Below are 14710 nucleotides of genomic sequence, written 5' to 3'. Positions count from 1 at the left end.
CATTCTGAGAAGACCACCCAAAGGAAGATGTAGAGGATCAAAAGGCCTAGTCATTCTGGGAAGACCACCCAAAGGAAGATGCAGAGGATCAAGAGGCCTAGTCATTCTGGGAAGACCACCCAAAGGAAGATGCAGAGGATCAAGAGGCCTAGTCATTCTGAGAAGACCACCCAAAGAACAATGGGCAGACACTAAAGGCATCTTAGCAGACTTAAAAAAGAGCAAATATGCATTTTACACAACTCATATAAATTTAGACATTGATAAAAATTTGATAGTATATTAAACTGCCATACTTGTACAAAACCTTTCCCCTTATATAATACAGGTTTACTCTATATAACAGAAGAAAGGGGGACTGGCATATGACTCTAAAATGTCCTGTAAGACTATTTTGTCAGACTTGCTATAATGATTATAAGCAGTTGTTGTATTATAAGTTGTCTTTTATTGTTGTTCTATACATGCTGTTATATTTTGCAATAAAAAATCACATAGAAAGGGAAACTGATACTGTGTATTACCAACTGTTTCCTGTACACTCTAGTGCAGTTATAAATGCTTCTGTTTGATTATGTAAAATAAGCATTGGTACTGCAAAGTGATCAGCGTACTTATTCATCAAAAGTATTTAATAAAAGGGACCTGTGGTGGGTGGGACTGGATCAGTGCATACTCACTGACTGATCCTGTAAGTCTGTATCCCATTTACATTTAAAATGGATCACACTCTAATCCAGTTTAAAGTTTAACAGCAAAATGGCAAGCTCACCTTGTATATTGCAGCTTTCTAGCGTTGCTACAGTTATTTCTTCACTAGTCTCACCAGATATTTCTCCACAGCAGGCAGACACCTGGACTGCATAGAGTGTCGATGGTTTTAAGTTCTCCAGTTCACATCTGCATTCATTACCTGCAATTTTTTTTACATTCCATTTCATTTCCAGATTATGTTCTTTGGGTGATGCCATATGTTCCCTGTATTCAACATTGTAATTTGTAATTTGAGATGCAGATGCCACTGAATTTGGACGGTTCCATGCAATGATCAAAGAATTGGAACACACCTCAGTAACTGAAAGTTCATGCGGTTGGCTACAAGAGTTCTTATGCATGTTGTATCACTCATTGGACTAAATCCAGGGTGTGTCGTTCTATACCAAAAGGTATAGGCTATGCCTGAATCTAATCCCGATACAGTACATAATTGTTCCTCTATATTTCCATTTACACATCTATTCTGCTTAGAGTTGAAATAATACATGTAATGAATGTCAACATTTTTATTTCCACATAGTGGTGGCTGCATCTTGAGTGTCACACTGTTGTGTGTTACTTTGTGTACAGATGGCGTCTCTGGTTTTGTTGGTGGCTGAAAATCTTCAGTCTTCAAAAATCCACCCTCATACCAGTATATTGTAGCACCCTTGTGACGTTTATTGTTTACAGATGCAGCAATAAATGTAGCTTTATACATGCTAATATTATCTCTTTCAAAGTTCATAAATGCACAACACTTTGCTTTCATTTCTTCAACCAATTGTTGAGAAAGAAACCATTGATCATTTTTTGGCTGTGTTCTTAAAAATGAAAGGCTGTCACTGCCATGCCTAAGACAGCGGGAGAGATCAGACAGGTATGCGTTTTCTTCACTCACAGAAGTTAATACAAAACAAATGACATGTTCTGTACAGGTAAGCATTTGCCAAACTTCTTTCTGCAGATCCTTTTCAGATGTTACGATTTTTTTAGCATGCAGCATAGAAACAAAGAAAGCCAAAACAGCAGTTTCCCTCTCCTGATAATCAAGCCAAGCATTTAAGAGTGAGTTGCTGAACAGAGACTGTCTGTTACTTTCTAGGTAAATATCAAAAGTCTGTTCACTGGAGCCATACTGAGGGGCTGACAACACTGCTGTCTTTAAAACATTTTGAAAGAGCAATTTGTATTCTCTAAGGCCTTCATTAAATACACAGAGCCGATGTTTGATCTCTGGAAACATAACAACAATATTATTTTCCATCATGTCATTGCAGCGCATTTCAATTCTGTTTAAATCTTCAAAAAGGGCCTGAATACAATGGACTGATTTAATACTGATCTGGGTGGTCCGTTGAACCTCCAAATGGCCAAGATTTCTTAATGGATATAGCCACACTACCATAGGCACTTCATAATTTTCTTTGCTGAAGAGCAGTTTGGGAAGTAATGGAAATATTGTTGCAGCTTCCTGACAAATGATCTCTTCTTTCAGTAAAATATCACTATATACTGTGCAGTTAAAACCATGAAGTGAGTCAGTATTTACAGACTCATTTGAAGGCTGGCAACCACTTTCCTTTCCAGTGGACATCAGATTTTCAAATGCTTTCTGTAAGTCTTTTAGAAAACATTCCTTCTGTTCCATGGATCGGGTGTATTTATCAAACACAAAGAATGTTTGGGCACCATACATTATGGCTGTGACCAGATGTGTTGCTGAATGTACTGGTAGATGACTGTCATCTGAATGCTGCATATTCATTTTCAGCTGTTCAAACCTTGTAGTTGTTTTGTACTGCAATGTTGCACGGACTTGGCTTTGGGAAGTATTTCTGTCATTTAGAAACTTTGCTGATCCATGTACCTTCAGCATGCCTGATAACCAGCTTGCTTTCAGTGGAGTATCTATATCAAGTGCTGACATTTTTTCCTCTATTGAATTATGTTTAAGGAAACAAAACTTTGTGCTAGGATGAGGTGTGATTTCAGTGTTTTTCTGCATTACATTACAGCATGGCAGATTAATTCCTTAAAACAAAATTGGCACATGTTGAAATGTTTTCATAAATGCAGTTGATTAAGGTAGCCAATCAGAACTAAAATAAGACAACGTATTGTCTGAAATATCTTTATTAAGTTATTAGACCACACGAAATTTGTGGTTACTGGAGCTGATTATTAATCTATACAGTTATAGACAAAAATGATTACCTAAAGAGTATTTCAAAGTACATGTAGTTATCTACAGATATAGCCTATAGGTTATTAATTTCATAGGTAGGTACTAGGCTAGCTACCCTTGCAGTCCATTTTCAGCATAGCCAAAGAAATTTACTAAAGATCATCTTAGAGCAAGAAATCTGGACAAAGCCATAAACAAAAGTGGGACAAAGGCCCAAAAATAGGGACAAGTTTTAAATATTGCTCTTGCAAACTTAGAAAGTTAATAGAATAACAGCATTTGCATTAGCATGAATATTCTGAAGGGTATGAAGTCTGAAACTTAAATGTCTGTCATTATTTTCTAACTTCAATCTTTAATGATTTGCCAATAATTTACCAGGAAAAAACACAATTTTATGAAAAATGGACCAAAATATGAGACAAAAATCTGGACATTCTGCAACAATTTATGCAGCTGAGAAGTATGCTAAAGATGCCTTCACCCCCCCCCCACAGACTTTCTTAATTTCTGCACCTTATTTTCTTAGCACAAGCTAACTCTATGTATTGTATGCCTAATTAAGGATTTCCAATAAAGGAATTTTCTTTATCTCTAATCTCCCAATACTGCCATCATCTAAACAGAATGCTGCAAGCATCCTGGAGTTTTGATGGATTTCTGTCTTAGCTTCAGTCTTGATGCTGACATCACCACAAACATGTTCCATCATCAATTTCTGTTCCTATTTTTAATCAGTCTACTCCTACCTGAACCAGATACTCAGTTGCTAAAAACTACTCATCCCAAAACTTCAATGCAATCTACCTCTAATTACATTACAACACTCGAGAAATACATCCATCTTACAAAAAACACTAAATAAAATGCCACTTCATGAACTTGTCAAACAAGAAGATAAACTACTGCAACCTTCTTATCTGAACTACTGCAATTTGGGTTCCTATTACATAATCGAAGACACAATCCTTCGAATGCGTCTTGATCGAACTCGAACTTGAAAGCACGAAACAGCAAAATAGCGAAACGGCATATAAGCGATTTCTTTCCCTGCTAAAGAAATCTCTTGGCCACCTCTGTTACTTTACTGTTTTTGTCATTGTTGTGCGATCTTGGAGTTGGTATATTTAAGTAGGGGGGTGTGGGGGGCACATCGGGAGGTGTGGGGTCCACCCCACGTTATGTAATGTTTTAAAGTTTTGATTTTTTTTTTGTGAAACAGTGATTATTTTTCCCTGGGAAAAAAAAATCACTGTTCTGAGTGTTTGGGATTGTAAGCTTTCACTTACATGGGGTTGATAAATCAGCCTTAACTTTTTAAAGCATTTGCTGATTTAATATAGACCCTGTAATTCCTGTCTAACATCAACCTTTCCCTGTCATCCTTTACAAACTACTTTTCTTAAACATCTGAAATGCACTTGTCTACCTCCCAAACTTATTTACTATTTCCCTATCACTACACAATACCATCTTGCAAACTGTGTGCTTTCATTTCTTGTACCACAGGCAACCTTCCAGAAACTGGTTACTACTCAAGGGAACTTCTTCCCAATCGAAGTTTGTGGTACTCCAGGCATATTCACTTTTATTACACTTAGGGTTTCTAAAATGTAAAGGCTTTAATTACCCATAATCCACATCAACCTTTCTCACTTCCTTCATTTCATCTTTTTTTCTTACTCCATTATTATATTTTTCCTATTCTAATAGGTTTTTGGCTTAACCTGTCAAACATTGTACAACATGCACACAGCCATTACTGTCTTACAGTTTATTATGCAATGATATTAAATTTACAGCTTATCTTCACAGAAGGACCCAGCAAATTTGTAAATATTCAAGCTACTTTACATCATTATAGATATTGTAAGTAATGAATCAGAACCTAATGGAGCCTGTCCCTCTAATTCTGTCTTCCCAAATATGGAAGTTTTGAACTAATTTTATACTATTCAACTGCTCTGAAAGATTGTAGTTGTGTGGGCAGAATTTTACTGTTTCAACATATTTCTATGTTTTTTCCTGTGCTTAAAAACAAGGATATTAACTGTGATCTTCAAAACAATAAAAAATGTAAGTGGAAACAAAGGGTGCGCAAATTTATTTCAAGAATGTGTATCAGAATACTTCACTCCTTTTCTAAGGTACATCAGCCTCATCTTTAGTATATACAAATAACAGGGGTACTTAGCACCCCTGAAAAAAGCTCTAAATGTTTTTCTGTTTTTTTTTTTTTTTTGGTTGACACTTTAATTTTCAAAGTGTTAAGACTTGTTTTATCTTGTCTTACACTTCCAGTAAGAAACCAAGTAATGAATGAGGCAGTTGAGGCAAAGTTCCCCAGTCCCCACATTAGGAAATGCAGCAAAAAATGTTTTTGTTCCTTGGTGTAACCTTAAGTTTTGGTGTGTCTGATGAACTATACATTTACCTTATTCAGTTTGTTGCCGGGAAATTCTGATTGGGCTTTAAATAGGGAACCTTCATTCCTTTTTTTTTTTTTTAAAACAGGTTTATTGTTTTAACATACAAGAGAAATATCATAACAATTTTATACAAGTAATTAAACATAAATATGATTATAACATTCAACAAAAAACTAAAGTATTTACAAAGACATCCACTACAATCAGATAATTAATTAAACTAAAATACCATGCTATTGAAATTAGGATTTTTTTAACAAATTTTGTAAATTATCCCATACAATATAATAAGATGTTTTTCTAGTTGTTCTTGACCTAATTGTGTTTATTTCCATATGGCACACTATATTCATAACATTTTTAAATTCATTGAACGAAGGAGGTGTATCTGAAATCCAATTTCTGGTTATTATTTTCCTAGCCACTGCTAAAATAGACCATAACAAGGGAAGCTTAACCTTTTAACACTTTGAGGTACAGGTGTGTTGAATAATATAAGAGATTTAGAAATAATGAAATTATCTGTAAAAAGAGCCTGCAAAATTCATTAACTGATTTCCAGTATTCTTTCAATTTTATACAGTCATAAAACATATGGGCCCAGTCAGCATTAATTTCTACATTACATCTCTTACATAGATTATCTTTATTATTTATTTTACTCATCATCAAAGGTGTATAAAAAGATCTATGTAAAAATTTCCATGTATAAAGTCTCCAGACAATGGAAGACGTAGTTCTATAAGCAGATTCCAATATATATTGTTTATCTTGTTGATTTGGTGGGTCCCCATTAATAGAAGTGAAATAATTCCAGTATGTATCTACACTGTAAAAAGTTTCTTGTCTGATAATTTTATGTATGTATGAAAGTTTACCTTTATCAGAAACTTTATATTGTAAATTTAATATCAAGTAATCAATCAGTGTTGGAATAGATTCTTTAACTGTTATAGACATTAAATCTATTCTATCAATGAGATGTTGTCTAAAGGTCTGAACCTCTAACCAGCAAGTTTCTCTTAGATCAAATTCTTGTTTTAAGAAATCTAAATTTTTAACTTTATTATCAGATATCAACTGATACCAGTACTTTAGATCATTATCTATAGCTAAATGAGTTCCTTCAGAAGTAGATAACAAAAGCATGCCCTGAGTATACATTATAGGGAATATAATAAAATTCCATTCCCTATACTTAGGGTGCATGAATATAAAGTTACGATAGCCAATAATAATATTTAATGGGTAACAAACCATATGTTTAGGTGTAATAGGTGAAGTACAAAATTCATTTAGTAACCATAACATGGAGTTATTTACAATCATATTTTTATGTGTTAAGGAGATTTTCATGAAGTGCATACTAATTAGCTCCCAATAATCTTTCCATTTTGCGACATATGACTGATCTATTAATAAAGTAATAACTTTTACAATAGAAGAAATAGTATATAAATTAAAGTCTGGAAAAGAAATACCCCCTTGAGACCAGCTATTAGTATGTTTCTTTAATGCAATCCTAGGTATATTAGGTGCCCATAGGAAATTTAACATTAGTGTATTCAGTTTCTTGATAATTATTTTTGTAGGTGGAAGTATTATTGATTGTATTAAGTATAAAATCTTGGGGAATATTATCATTTTAATAATTGTAAGTCTCTCCTCCATAGTAAAAACATATTATTCCAGGTATTAAAAGATTTTGTATATTATGAAAACAGGTATTATAATTATTATATATAATAGATTTAATATCTTTAGATAGTATTATACCTAAATAAGTTATCTGACCTGAATTGGGTACATATTTAGTAAAATTAATAATGAGAATATTTTTTCGTGTATATATAGGTAGTATTTTAGTTTTTTCTTCATTGAATATTAAACCAGAAATACTTTTAAAATTCATCATTTTATCAAATAGAGATTGCATAGAATAATTAGATCCTGCTGATGTAATTAGAACATCATCTGCAAAAAGTTGAATTTTGGATGTTGTATTTTCATCTATTTCAAAACCCTCTATGTCAGTACTGTTTCTGATCAAATTAGCCCAAGGCTCCATTACTAAAGTGAATAATAGTGGAGAAAGTGGACATCCTTGTTTTGTATCTTTAAGAATGGGTATTTTTTGTGAAACATATGTTCCTACCTTAATATAAGCCAACGTTCCTTTATATAAATGCTCAATTAGATTTACAAATGCATCTGAGAAGTTTGTGCACTTCAGTAAGGTAAACAGATAGTCCCAACTTACTGAATCAAATGCTGAACTTATATCAAGACTAATAAGTGTTAAATCTTTCTTTTTCCTATTTGCAAAATCAATTAATGTTAAAGTTCTTCTTATATTATCAAACGTATTTCTATTTACAATGAAGCCTGTCTGATCTATATCTATAATGCCGGGAATGATTGTCTTCAATCTATCAGCAAAAATACTCAAACATTTTATAATCAACATTAAGTAATGAGATGGGCCGATATGAAGGACATCTAGTTGAATCTTTATTAGGTTTTAAAATTGGCAAAATAAATGTATATTGCCAAGATGGGGGGGGGGTTATTAACTCAGTTTGGGCCAAAATAAAAACCTTATGTATTAATGAATATGTACTTTTAGAAAGGATTTTATATATCTCTGGTATAATACCATCATTACCCGGTGCTTTGTTTGGTTTAAGCTTATTTATTTGTGTAATAACCTCTGTATATGAAATACTTTTGTCCAATAGTTTAATCTGTTGTTTATTAAGCTTTTTATTCATGTTTGTGGTTATAAACGCCTTTATTTTATCTTTAGGTTCCATGTTAATGTTATTATTGTTAATATTGTGAAAGTGATTTCTAAATTCATCTAATATTTCTGGTAGACTAGAAACATTTTTCTTTTTCCTTAGAGAAAAGATTTCTTTGATATGGTTTTGTTTATTCAACCTTTTTGTTTTATTTTTAAGTCTATGTAAGTATTTGGGGCTTATTGAGTAAGACAAAAACTTGTATTTCTCTAGAGTTATTTTAACTTTATGAGTTAAAATTTCTTTGTATTTATCATTTAGTTTGTTTATTTCTTCAATGACTTTCTTATCCATAATATTTTCTTTATTATTATGTTTATAAGAGTCTAATTTACTTTGAATATCTAACAATTCCTTATCCCAAGATTTCCTTTTATTATTATACCATCTTATACTTTGTCCATATAGATATGATTTTAAGGCATCCCAAACATAGACAATGGAGACTTCAGGAGTATTATTTATGTCTAGAAAATGTTGTACTTCTGAAAGTATATATTCTTTATAGTCTTTTAGTTGAGTTAAGTATGCTGGTATCCTTTTGATCTGAACATTATGAGTATTTTTTATCATGAATTCAAAAACAATTGAATTATGATCAGATATTGGACATGAAATGATTTTGGAATTAATTAAATCTGTTACCATCTGGTTAGAAATAAAGACCCTATCTATTTTTGAATAAGTTTTGTATCTGTTAGAAAAAAAGGTGTATGGTAATGATTTTGAATCTATCTGATTATTAATATCATTCAAATGATAAGAATTAGCAAAATCATTTAAATGTTTTGCATTAGAAGTATTTCATCTTTTTCCTATAGTGGTAGTATCACTTTCATGTAGTATACAATTAAAGTCACCAGCTAAGATAATATCTCCTATAGAGAATGATATAATCTTATCAAGATGATGTTTCACTGTATTAATACCAATTCCAGGTATCCAATATACATTAATTAAAGTGTAAGTCTTCCCATTAATTTGTATTGTAACCATACAAAACATTCCTTTGTCATCCTGATAAGACTTAATGGTTTTAGGAATAGGCATACTTTTATTCCATAAAATAGCCACTCCTCTTTTTTTCTGAGTGTGCTCTGAACTAACCAATACTCTATATTTATTTGTGGCTAGTTTATCAATATCTTTTTTCAAGAGATGTGTTTCTTGCAGGAAGACTAAGTTGGCCTTATGTAAATTAATGTATCTTATTAGGCTTGCCCTTTTACACGGATTATTCAATCCATTAATGTTTAAAGAAATTCCTTTTAAAGATGTCATTTGGCATTTTTAAAACTTAAGAATCTTATGATCACAATAACAAATAACAACATAAGTAATGTTACATCTCCTCCTTTAGGTGTACCTTTAAATATAGTTGTATTTATTGAATCTCTTATGGGATTTTGTATAGGATTCAATTTTGTTTGTAGTGACAATGAGTGTACAAAATATATTGTGGATGTCAAAACTATATACATATAACAATGAACAAGTGAAAATAATGTAAGGATTAAACCTTGCATCCAGCCTGGAGTTAAAAACTCCAACTTAGAGTAGTATTTACCACTCAAGTTAACCCCTACCCTAAGCAGCAGTACCTCAGCTACCACCTTATCACTTTAATACTGGTTATATTTAACTTAAATTAACAGCTTTCAATTCAATTATCTAGCAAGACAAGACTACACATTTGATAAAACAGCATCATATAAACTAAAATAAACTTTTTTTTTAAACTATTCATACTACTATATACATCTATGTAATATAATACACTTGTATTCAAATAGCATTCAAATAAACTTGATATTAGGAACCAAGAGGAGAGAGAAATAAAAGACGTGAAAGAGGGAGAGAGAGTGAAAGAAAGAGAGAGAAAGTATGTAAAAATAAGTTCTAACATTCATTTAAATGAAAAACTTTGGGTAATATGGTTCAGACATTACATATATTAAGATGCATCTATTTTCTGTCATGTAAATGCAGTTAACAGCTTCCAGAAAAAAAAACCTTGAATTGCTTGTATATGAGCATTTTACTCATACTCATTATTGTCAATAGAAAAAAATATTACATTTATAGAAGTTGTTATAAATCATACTGCATAGTTATGCAAGTTCTCAGAAACACTTGCATTATTGTAAAAAAAAAAAAAACATCTGCATTTTGTATGTCTATACTACTGCTTTAAAATATATCACAAGACAATTTCTTCCAGAATAGAGTTATAAAGTTATTTATGCTTGTCAATCAGATGAATTAAATGAGTTATAGTAATGTATATGTTTGGAACATAAGTTTTGAACACAGATTAGTATGCTGCAGTCAGGTAGATTTTCAAAAACACTTGAATAAATGTTTCAATTTCTATGCCTTCTAAAATAAGACATTTACTTACTACAAGAAACTGCATCATTTAAAATTATTATAATTGACATATTTTATGAATTATAACATAGATATTTAAGTAATTATATAAAATAACTCACATTTAAATGTCAACGAGTTCATTTTCCTTCACATAGTCACAGTTGCATCAGTTCTACTTCCTGGTAGAGTGTTCTTCCTGAATCTGTGATGTGTTTGTGTGATATCTGGGTCAAAGGTCAGGTTAACTGCTTTCAGCTTCTCTGTGAGAATTCTGAGAGTTGAAGCTTTTGAAACAGCATGAGGACACTGTTCATGAAGTAGCCTACATCCCAGATTGTCTCCCTTAACATTTTGGCGGGAAACTTGTTAAAAACTAGTGACAAACATTCATTTAGCAGTGTTAATGCATCTAAACATGACAAAACCTTCGTGATGTACCCCACAGGTTACCACAGCCTCTATGCAAGTGAAATCAAGCCCAAAGTTATTAATAGGTAATAAAACTCAATATCACTGTCCCAACTCAATTCTATGCAAATCTCATTATTTACTGTGTCTATATGATCAAAAGCATTTCTATATATACAATGGAATATTACTTACTGTTTATATTAATAGAGTTAAAAATAAAACACATTATTTACTATTGTTTAGTTCTAATTATTATTAGTTAAAGCATGACATATTATTTACAAACAAGCATAAGCAGTATAATCAAGAAAGTATAATTAGGAATAGCATTTGAAGAACATATAAACTTTTTACAAGGAATAAATATGTTATTATTCTATTTATCATATTTTCATTACTCTTCTCTCCCTGCCCTCCCCCACCCTTTACCCACTACATAATCTAAATAGAATGTCATTGTTTAAACAAAGAAAAGAAGGAAAGGAAAAAAAAAGGAAAAAAAATGTATCAAGTTACTGACCTTACTTCTCTTTTTCAGAAAGAGAAACAAATTGAATAATAGTTTGTTATTAGTTCCTCAGATATTTTGACTGGTTATGAAACAAAACATTTCTTTGCACACAGAGAATAACTTTGATTAAATCTTTTTCAGAACATTTGTGGCTTTCTGGAAATGCAGGAACTATATTTAAAAAGATTAATAATGAAGTAAAATGATGGGAGAAAAAAAAGAAAAAAAACATAGAACAAATCATTTATTCTTTAGTCTCTTCTTCCTCTCAGAAGTCTTCCACGAAGTTTTAGTTGCCAGTCTCTTTAATGAAGGACTAGCCCATTCCATTTCCTCTATTTTATCTAAAATCTTATTTTTTTGATAAACAGTAAAGCAGAGTCTAATCATCAAAAATTTTAGGACCATCAGGAAGGAAGATTTTTAGCTTGGCAGGAAACAGAAGGTATGTTTTAAACTGTGCTTTTTTAAGCTCATTTATTAGTGGCAGAAAAACATTTCTTTTAGCTATTACCAAGGGAGAATAGTCATTGTCAAAACGCACAGCTGTCTCATTAAACTTAACAGGAGCTTTAGCCCAAGCAAATTTAAGAACCATCTCTTTATCAAAAGATGATAGAAATCTAACTATAACTGATCTAGGATAGTTTTTGTTAGAGTTGGTATTAGGTATAGATCTATGTGCTCTTTCGATACCAAAAGAGAATGCTTCTGGTAAGTCTAAAGTTTTAGGGAGCCATGTTGTTAAAAAAGAAGTAATATTGTTACCTTCAATATTTTCTGGCAGTCCAAAAATCCTAATGTTATTGCACCTAGATCTATTTTCCAAGTCATCCAGCTTTGTTTGTAAGTGTGTATTTTGTTTCAGCAGAAACTCAGTGTTGATTTCCTCTTCTTGGATTCTATTTTCCATGTCATTCACAGCTTCTTCTATGCCTGTCATCTGGATCTTCTGTTGTTGCAGGTCTATATGTAACAAGTCTATTTGTTTTGTAGTTTTTTCTATGAAGGTATCAATTTTAGTATCCATTTTATCCATCTTAGCAGTAAGTTGCTGGACTATGGCTATCAGAGACTGAAGTTCTTTCTTGATGCTGGAGTCCTGAGAATTTGTCTTACTGGAACTCATTTCAGACTGATAAACTGACAGGAAAATTTCCAATGTGATTTCTGACAGGAATATTGTTAAAATTTCCTTTCTTTTTTAGATTTAGTTCAAGAACTATATAAAACAAATATATTTAGAAAGAAAATTACTTCAAAAATTAATTTTTTAAGTAATTAATTCCTGTCAGTGTAATGAAATTGGTGGAGCTGAAGAAATCTGCTGCTATCCTGTGTTCATCCTTGGCCACGCCCCCGGGAACCTTCATTCCTGAATGCCTTTGGCCTGTGTTCTAGCTGAAAAGGGCCAACTGACCAGCCCACCAGCATGATTTGCAGATGTACAAAATAAAAAATTCCTCCATTATAAGTTATATAAGTTTGTACATGATGAATTAGAAACACCTGCCACGAGTTCACATGACATTTGTGGTTGTTCTGTGATGCTTTTTGACAACACTTTACACTCAGATACATTGCACCTAGATATCTCTATACATCTATGAATCTGCATATATCTGTCTGTCTGCATATGCATATAACTCTGTTTATCAATGCCTATATATATATATATATATATATATATATATATATATATATGTATATAAAAACACACACACTAATTGCCACGTCTCAGAATGTGGAGACAGAATGACCCAAAATCAAGATTTGCATATACCACATCTGAAATGCCCATTTCACAGAATATCCCCTTTTATCTGAGGTATGACAATCTCAGAATTGGTATGCATAAGTTTATAAATTCAGGGGGTGTGGAGGGCTTGCCTCTTGCAAAAACAAGTTTAAAGGAGAGGAGCCATGTTTAATATTACCCTCTCCTGTATTTTTTTTCTTTTTTTGGGGGGGTGTTTTTTGACTTGGAAGTGGGGAGTATATATATATATATATATATATATATATATATATATATATATATATATATATATGGATGGATATAGATTACAGATATATAATGGACTGTGATAGTGTAGAGAAATAAGCGTATAAATCAAATGTGTAGGGGTCAGCGTTGTGTGATACCACATTAAATATGTTGGGTAAGGGGGAATTCGTTCACGATTCTTCTCCAGTCATCTTAAAACTTGCTCCTTAAATGTGCAGAAAAGGATATTATACATCACTCACATACAGCACATTCATATACATAAATGCCATGCATTATATGTTTATCAACAGAGGTTTATGACCAGTGGAGAAGACTTAGGAAGCACTTTCTTTACTCTTGCATACTCCTTGTATTATAAAATAATTATCCCTAATGCATATTTATGTGTTTGTTGTACATGTTGTTTCTATTGGTTACAGTACTGTTCTGTTCAATTGGCTTCATTAGTTTTCTTAATTTTTTACTGAACAAGGCTTTAGGTATTTTCCACAGATCTTTATAAAAGGTGTGTCTTATGAGTATTTTTTCTAATTTATTTAGAGATGAGGACTTTGTGGGCCAGAGTCTACAAGAGTTGCTCTCAGTGTAAGTGAATTATTTTGGTGTGAGGCCTATCTATAAACTGGTTTGCACCACGGGCCAGATTCTAAAAGACCTGCACTCAGTGTAGGTGGCCATTTACACTAAGCGAAACTCTTTTAAAATCAGCCCCTAATTTTTTTTTTCTTTTTCCTTTTCTACGGCTAGCTTAGTATGTGTCTATTTTCTAGTCTAAATATGTTTAATTATTTTAACAGAATCATATCCATTTTGTCTTTAAGTCCATTTTTCAGTTGGCTAGTGTCCCTAGTGCTTTAGTCAATTACTTATTATTTTAATTTTAACTGTTTTTTCATACAAAGAATACATTCCATTACTAGGAGAGATTAAAGTTCATAGGTTCATAGTTAAGTACTAGTCAATCAGCCTCTAGACTATTTCAAGCCTAGCCAACAACTCTATTCAGAATTTTCCTCTAGACTTAAGGACAAGACAAGATAACCTGAAAGAGAATTTGAGACTGCCCATCCAATTATCTAGGCTTACCTTGAAGGTGGTAAAGGTGTCTTCTTGACATTTAGTGGAAGTTTGTTCCACAGCGCAAGGATACTTTGGGATAAGGTTCTATTATACAATCATGTCTTATTTATCTGCTGATGAAAGTTTAGTTCCTTTAACCAAGTATTTGAC

At 32.1% G+C, this 14710-nt stretch overlaps 1 protein-coding gene across 1 annotated transcript in view; it reads right to left on the bottom strand.

Moving 5' to 3' along the window:
- Positions 1-14710, bottom strand: part of LOC122791509 (neoverrucotoxin subunit alpha-like) — a 372162-nt gene that overhangs the window by 175468 nt on the left and 181984 nt on the right. Inside the window, exon 3 of the mRNA XM_044059251.1 lies at positions 773-2790. Within this exon, the coding sequence (XP_043915186.1) occupies positions 1049-2790 (1742 nt within the window). The 3' untranslated portion in view covers positions 773-1048. The remainder of the gene's footprint in view (positions 1-772; positions 2791-14710) is intronic.

Source organism: Protopterus annectens, chromosome 17.part0, assembly GCF_019279795.1.
Source record: "Protopterus annectens isolate FY-2018-M chromosome 17.part0, PAN1.0, whole genome shotgun sequence".
NCBI lineage: Eukaryota > Metazoa > Chordata > Ceratodontiformes > Protopteridae > Protopterus > Protopterus annectens.
This window is presented reverse-complemented; position numbering and strand designations above follow the sequence as displayed.